At 28.2% G+C, this 7,364-nt stretch overlaps 2 protein-coding genes across 4 annotated transcripts; one reads left to right on the forward strand and one right to left on the reverse strand.

The window, feature by feature from the left end:
* The first annotated feature begins 1,589 nt into the window (after positions 1-1,589).
* LOC113557454 (peroxisomal leader peptide-processing protease-like) lies at positions 1,590-3,374 on the forward strand. The gene is made up of 6 exons (XM_026962984.1): positions 1,590-1,729; positions 2,147-2,258; positions 2,327-2,472; positions 2,544-2,703; positions 2,768-3,025; positions 3,121-3,374. Exons 2-6 carry the CDS (start codon positions 2,180-2,182, stop codon positions 3,213-3,215), a joined length of 738 nt encoding a protein of 245 aa, XP_026818785.1. The 5' UTR covers positions 1,590-1,729; positions 2,147-2,179; the 3' UTR covers positions 3,216-3,374.
* Positions 3,375-5,072: 1,698 nt separating this feature from the next.
* On the reverse strand, positions 5,073-7,111 carry LOC113557114 (ubiquitin-conjugating enzyme E2 J2). Of its 3 annotated transcripts, none has more exons than XM_026962426.1 (5): positions 7,085-7,111; positions 6,396-6,535; positions 6,098-6,332; positions 5,780-5,908; positions 5,073-5,573 (listed from the first exon to the last, which is right to left on the reverse strand). In XM_026962426.1, the coding sequence occupies exons 1-5, from the start codon at positions 7,094-7,096 to the stop codon at positions 5,385-5,387; spliced, it is 705 nt and encodes a 234-aa protein (XP_026818227.1). In that variant the 5' UTR covers positions 7,097-7,111; the 3' UTR covers positions 5,073-5,384. The 3 variants fall into 3 exon arrangements, with proteins under 3 accessions (XP_026818227.1, XP_026818228.1, XP_026818229.1); XM_026962427.2 differs by lacking the exon at positions 7,085-7,111 and adding an exon at positions 6,944-7,082; XM_026962428.1 differs by lacking the exon at positions 7,085-7,111 and adding an exon at positions 6,725-6,843.
* Between the last annotated feature and the right edge of the window lie 253 nt (positions 7,112-7,364).

Genomic DNA, 7,364 nt, shown 5'->3' on the forward strand with positions numbered 1-7,364 from the left:
ATATATGTTATATATATCACCGTTTATATGTTGATTTAACACATTACATAACATAGTATTGGCGTTCTATGGAAATCCTAGAAAATGAATAGATTGCCTAGTCATAATATAAAAAAAAAACGTACAAATTTAATACATTGCCAAATAGTTCGAGGAATTCTATATAGAATACCTATATACATATTCAACACTTTTCCGGTAACATATACACTGATACTAACTAATTACTGCATGCGTGTGCGTATACGTCTCCGATCGCCGGTGTAGCGAATTAACCTATATACTGTACAACAGCGGTTCTTAACTATAGGGTCGCGACCCAATTTTGGGACGCCAATAATTTTAAATGGGTAGGCTAAAATTTAAACCACCATTAAACATTATTTATAAAAAGGTCGCATGAAAAATTTGGTAAAAATCTTGGGTGGCCATTGCACAAGGGTTAAAGACCGCTGCACTACAATTCTGCATAGGTATACGCGACAAGTCCGTCGAAAATAACGTCGAGATACCTACTGTCAAACACTTCAAATCGTCTTTGTGCGTCTGTGCGTATAGGTATCCTTATAAATGTATGGGTGTACTCGTACGGCAATCAAATATCTGGCGGCGATGAATACCGCCACGAACGGCTAACACAGCAGAAAATTTGACAACTTTTCGACACCAGAACGAGGAAATAAAAGCGCGTTCGTGCAGCGTGCTACCTTCCTGTAGATACAACGGTGACGAGGCGGGTTCAGTTAGTTTAGTTTTCTAATCTTTAAATATGTATTATTATAACATATGGTAATTATTATGAATAAGATATCTACTGAACTTTTATATATTATGTAGGTACAATTTCGTATAGTGTTCGAACACACACATTATTCAATATTCAAATATTGTTTTATTCAAGTAGATTTTGACATATTTCGTAAAAATTTGAATTTATGTGCTTATAAAAAAATTTTGACCAACGATTGTTGTTTTTTAACTGCAAGAAGTAGAACTTATAAGTAACCTTGTATTACATTTTCACGATTTTTTTGGACTGCATAAACTTTTTTTTCACTAGGTATTTCAAAAAAAAAAAAAAAAATAATTAGAAAAATCAAAAATTTAAATTGTACCTATATGTACCTAAATAGTTTAAAAAAAGTCAAAATAGTTTCAAATCTTAACAGTGTATAGAATATAGATAATGCTAATGTAAACATTTGATGAAAAATTCAAGTATTTATATAGTATTAGTATACCACCATTTGTTTTTGAGTTACAGTATAATAAAAAAAATCGATTTTGTCAAAAACTGGTTTTGCGTAAAAATTCCCGTTTTTTGTTACTTTTTTGAGAGTTTTTCCTGACGCTTTTGAAAACCATTGGAAATCTTAACTCCCCAAAGTACCAACAAGATTCACCTTCTGTGCGTTTTTTTTGGAAATTGTAGTATGGGAATAACGCTAATTAAAATCAAAAGCAAATATAGGAGCTGAGTCTCATGTATTCCCGCCCATAGATTTATAATATAATGTCTATGTTCTCCCGCCCAAGTTCAACATTGATAATAATCGATAGATAGTGATAAGAAATAGTAGTAATTTCTTACTAATACTGTAAATCATTTACAGTATTTGCTTCTTATTAATTATTATATAGTATAGACTATAGACTATTATAGAGAGCCTAGACATAGAAGAGATATTATCTAGGCTCTTTAGTATAGACTATAGAACATTCACTATATGTAAGTATATTGAGTAATGAGTATTCTAAATTCTAATCAATAATATTTTAGGATATGTCCATTCTACTTTTTTAATGAAAACTATGATCTCCATAATATATCTTGAAAATTGATTGAATAATTTCATTACAATTGTTATTAATATTTATTTACCATTTTAGCTTATATTTTAAATTAATACATTGAATATTGAACAATGATCAATATTATTATCCCCTAAATATATTTTTAATGATCAAAGTACTTATATTATAAAAAAATTACTTTACCCACCACTTCTTTAAAAATTGTTTCACAGCCAATCGGCTAGTTGATAGTTAAGCTCATGATTGAATAAATCACTGAATAAGTAAAATTAAAATTAAATTAAGTTTATTCCTTATTTAAACTCTGTGCTATCATTTTTTTTTAATTTAGTTACAAGTATGGAGTTTCTTTAATGATGTTATAATGAACATACTAGAAAAAAATACAATGGTAACAATAAATGTAAAGGCACACAATTCGATTGATAAAATTGGGGGCCCAGGTAAAAATATAGAATGCCTCAAATAATCTGAAAACAGTTCTCATGGTGTACATGAATTTTTATTGCAGGAGGAGAAAATGACAACCGATACTTATACTTGAATTCTGTGGTTAAAATCGAGTGTGGTCAAAATGAGGGCACAGCAGTTTGTGTGCATACGTCTGATGCTAACGATAGACACCTGTTCCTCACATGTGCTCATGTCGTAGACCACGTTTGTAACAACAAATTAATAAAATTGTTGGTTGATTTTTTGATACATTTTTGAAATCCTATTTTTAACAGACAGTGCAATCAGTAATACTACGTTATGGTGGACGTGCAATTAAAGGTAGAGTTATCTATGCTAATCGTAAGGCTGTTCCGTATGATATTGCTGTAATTGTATCTGAACGAATTACAGACATTTTAGCTTGTCAGATATCAGACAAAACCCCGGTCATTGGTAAGACCAATGAATTTAATTTTTAATAATTAATTAATGGTTGTCTTTAATATGTGTCTTACAGGTCAAAAAATGTTTTCGGTTGGATTCCCTTGTCGAGAATATGTACCGTCTACAGTTTTTGGTCACATGTATAGAATGATACATAACATATTAACAACCACTTGTAATGTACGTGAAGGGTTCAGTGGTGGTCCAGTCTTTTCAATTGATAGAAAACTGTTGGGTCTCACTGTTGGAAAGTTGAACGTGGGCACTATTCATTTTGTATTGCCTTCAACAGAATTTGTGGAAACTATTAATAAATACATCATTACTAATAGTAAGTTATAGTTTGTTCAATATTCATGTATATTATTATACGTGTATAAACTAAATTACATTTAATATGGTTTTTATATTGTTTAATTTCTATAGATGTTGAAATACTTAATGATTTAGAATCCAAGTGCCCATTGAAAACAGCGTTATGGAACAATGGAATTCCCACCTTCAAAACATGTCATATTTAATTCAAACAGAAGAATATTCTCATGTACATTACTATAATGATTGAAATGATTAATAGGGTTAGGGTGTTTATGATTTTGCAAATTTTTTTTTTTTTGTTGTCCAATAGCTTTTCCATTCTTATATAAAAATGTGTTTCATGATATCTATATTCAAAATATCAAAATTTTATTTTGCATATAATTACATATTTTACCATTTTCTATTTATATGTGCATAATTTGTGATTTTTCTGTTTTTAAGCACATATTTAACGGTTTTCGATGTAAAATGTTGAAAAATACCGTAATTTTATATTTTATTAACTGAATCTGATAAAAAGTTGATTATCTGATTTTTACAAAATATTTTACAAATTATCACTTATTTATTGTTGAGAATTCAATATGGTTATACACACTAAAGGTACCTACTTAAATATAATTTTCTATAACCCTCATCAATTGTCACAATCAAAACTTTGACTTAGTCGAAGAACATATTTGTATTGAGTATTGACTAAAAAAGTGTTCCATACTAATACACTTAAGGAATGAAGAGTATTCTTCATAATTACTGGTGCTTATTGCATCGATAAAAATCAAAGCTCTAATAAATATTTTATCACAAGAAGTGATTTCACATACTAATTACCATCATAATCTTATTTTCTTGATTCAATTTTACGTCTTTTCAATCTTAAATTATTAGCTTTTATAATATAAAATGCACTTATGTATTGAAAGTATATAATTTTATTTTATAATACTTATGATAATTACAAAGAACTAAACAATTAAATACAGATATTGAACTTGGACATAAGAAGTAATCAATATATATTTCAAAATACACCGAGAAGTGGTATGTTACATGAATGAAAATTTTTGGTTAAAATTATTTTATTTTTTTTAAGCTTCAAAGTTGAATACTATTAATCCATAAGGGTTTGGAAATAAAAATATAAATTTTTATATGTAATTTAAAAATTAAATTCACCTTATTGTGCTTGTTTATTTATTTGTTTAAGTACCAGACAATAGTAAAAAATGAGAGTGAATGATTGTTTTTTGTAATATTTTCTACTGCAACCCTTTCAGTTTGCATTTTAAATATAAGCCCATTTAAGACTATGAAACATATGAGTATTTTAATCTTTCAATTACATACATAATTGTATAGGACAAAAATTAACTTCTGATATTTGATTTTCATTACAATTTTTAAATGATAATATCTAAATAATAATGCACTTATAATATGATAATTCCATTATAAATAGGTATTTATTTATTATGTATTTGATAAATATGTTGCTTATATTAAACAGTTTTTATGTTTGCATAATAATTTAATTTTGTAATAATTATTAGTTATTACTTATTTATTATTATAATTGATGAATTATAAATTATTAATTAACAATATTTGAAATATTTGTGGCAGTAAGAAATTGGACTAATAGAGGCTAAAATAATTTTTTTTGAAAAAATTTCATACAGTACATATAAAGTAGCTAAAATTAATTAAATAAAAAAATGTATGTAAATTATTATTTACATAAATATAGAACTAAATTTCTTTCAGCGACAATTATTAATTCAAATAAATTGTATACAAATACATAGTTTTTCAGTAAACAAAAAATATCTTAAAAAAACAACAACAAAATAAATAAAAATATGTATTATAAATATTTCAAGAGACATTAAAAAACTAGTAACCAAATTACTCCAAACACTCAAACATTTGGATTAAATATAAAACAAAAAAATTAATAACAATTCATTATAGTCAAAACAATTGCAGTATGTACAAATTGTATTTATATTATATTATCAGACCAACTTCAAAATATTACAGAAAAATATGTGAATAGATCAAATAAAGTTTTAGGATTACTAGGTAGAACTTTGCAATAATTATATTTTTTTTTCATACTGTCTAATATAAAAGAACAAAATAAGTTATATTGTTTAACCTTAGTTCATTTCAGAAATTTAGATGATAAGAAAAAAGTTAGGATTACAACTGTTGATCATTCAGTCAATTTAAATAAATAATTGTTGTAACCAATAGTTTTCAATGTGTGATTAATAATATTCATCCATATGACTACAACTCATATTTTATTTAAAACATAAAATTAATTTAATTTAATTAATTAAAAATAAAGGAATGAGTAGGAAATTTCACTCAATATTCATGTTATACAGAACATACCTAACTAAGTAAATGAATAGTGCAAAGCCGACCACCACAACACTGTTGTAAACGACAGAATGAAGAATATTGTTTTCAGGTTGGCTGCTATCCATGCTTGGTGACTGCTCTTCATTAGCTCTAGCCAAATTCCGTTTTTCAATTTCAGTTTGTATTGTCTATAAGCAATCAATAACAATTAGTAATAATAACATACTTAGGTCTGTTTTACAACTACGTGTGTTTCAGTTTACATTGTTTGAGTTCATAATTTCATATGAGACAAGAAATTGCATTTTTGTTGGTGAGGAGCGTATTAACTTAAACAATGTATACTTTAACACTCGAACCTGTAAAACAGACTAAATGGCATTTTGCATGTTACCATGGTAAGTTCAGGAAATAGTTCACAGAAATTTTCGTCACGTACATTTGATTCTAAGCTTTGAGCAGCTAATTGCCGCCTCTCATAATCAGTCATCTCTATACTACCCATTGTTGGGCTATTCTCCAGCTAAATTGAAATATACTAACATGTAATAAGAGTATGGTTTTTTTTTTTCGTAAATAATATAAGGTTTCACACATTCCATCAGGGGTAGTAAAATTTTAATTGTCTTTTGTCAAGGCATACACTATGTCTGGTTACATTTAACAATTTTACCTTCACTGCTGTAGTGTGTGAGGACCTTTATGTAATTACCATAAAGCTAAGCAATCCCGTAAGTATAGTAGATACACTCCATGCTGGATTCCATGTATCTGGGTGGTAATCGCTTATAGATAAACACAAGCGAGTATTAGTTTTGAACCTGCCGTTAGGAGTGATCATGTAAATGCTGGGTGGCTTAAATGGAAAATCTCTTGGGAAAACTAGCCTTCCCAAATAATAACCACCAGCGTATGGTGAATCGTCAGGTCCACTTACTACATAGTACCTGGATAACATACACGTTTCATTTAATAATTTTGTAGATAATTATTAACTCCAGCACACATACCATTCCAATATGTTAGTCGGATTTGGCTCGGCGATTACATATGGCACCGGATCATTTTTTAGTCGTAAGTAGTCTTGTTTCAGACGAAGTGTAGCTGACGATGTTTTGGGTGCCATAATTCTTTCGTTCACTAATATATACTATTATGTTTGTATTTTATACGAATCAACAATAAGTCAACATTAGTATGTGGCAACGAAATAATAATTGATAGAATACGTGGTATGTATAAACGTTGATCAATTAATTTGTATGCGATTCAAAAAAATATATTACGATCATAATTAATTTAAAACAAATATGCTACTCTACAGTACACACATACTTACATTATTGCAAAAAAACTTTCAACTTTCAGAATCTGAACTAATACTAAATTACTGAAGATTAGGAATAATTATGATAAAACTTAAAAACTACAACATACACATTTTGTGTAAGCACAGCAAGGTTTAAAGATAATATTGATAAGAAAAATCATCAATGGAATAGAAAAATACTTCACATTTCATAACATTCTATTATGTCTATTTGTCAATTAGACTTACCTCTATGTCTTACAATGACGGATCATCTTTATCATTTAATGAATAGAGCTACAAGTCTACAAAAACTGTCTAATGTCTAAACTCTAAAGGTTTGAACTATTTAAAGCCAATTTGAGTAAAAAAAAACAAATGTAATCTTACTTGACTTGGCATAATTGCGCATGTGCATAATTAATATCACAATATCACGTTGTTATTATAAACTAGAGCACTAAAATCTACATATAGTGCCTTATTTAAACCACAAATATCTATACTACACATACCCATATAGTATAGACACAGACAAAGCTGTGCCATAGGGGGGGGGGCAGGGGGCATGCGCCCAAGGCGCATGGATTAAAAGGGGCGCCAAAAAAACTGAAATGCATTAATGATAAATAAAATAGGGGGCGAATATTTTTAATTTTGCCCTGGGCGC

Source organism: Rhopalosiphum maidis, chromosome 4 (genome assembly GCF_003676215.2).
Source record: "Rhopalosiphum maidis isolate BTI-1 chromosome 4, ASM367621v3, whole genome shotgun sequence".
In the NCBI taxonomy this organism is placed as follows: Eukaryota; Metazoa; Arthropoda; class Insecta; order Hemiptera; family Aphididae; genus Rhopalosiphum; species Rhopalosiphum maidis.

Bases quoted from the DNA above. Each gene is read 5' to 3' on its own strand.
- LOC113557454 (XM_026962984.1), top strand. From the start codon at position 2,180: ATGAACATACTAGAAAAAAATACAATGGTAACAATAAATGTAAAGGCA. The intron at 2,704-2,767 runs GTAAGACCAATG...TGTGTCTTACAG, and splicing joins AGACAAAACCCCGGTCATTG to GTCAAAAAATGTTTTCGGTT. The intron at 3,026-3,120 runs GTAAGTTATAGT...TAATTTCTATAG, and splicing joins TAAATACATCATTACTAATA to ATGTTGAAATACTTAATGAT.
- LOC113557114 (XM_026962426.1), bottom strand. The intron at 5,909-6,097 runs GTAATTACATAA...ATTTCAATTTAG, and splicing joins CGGGATTGCTTAGCTTTATG to CTGGAGAATAGCCCAACAAT. The intron at 5,574-5,779 runs GTAACATGCAAA...GATTGCTTATAG, and splicing joins TATTTCCTGAACTTACCATG to ACAATACAAACTGAAATTGA.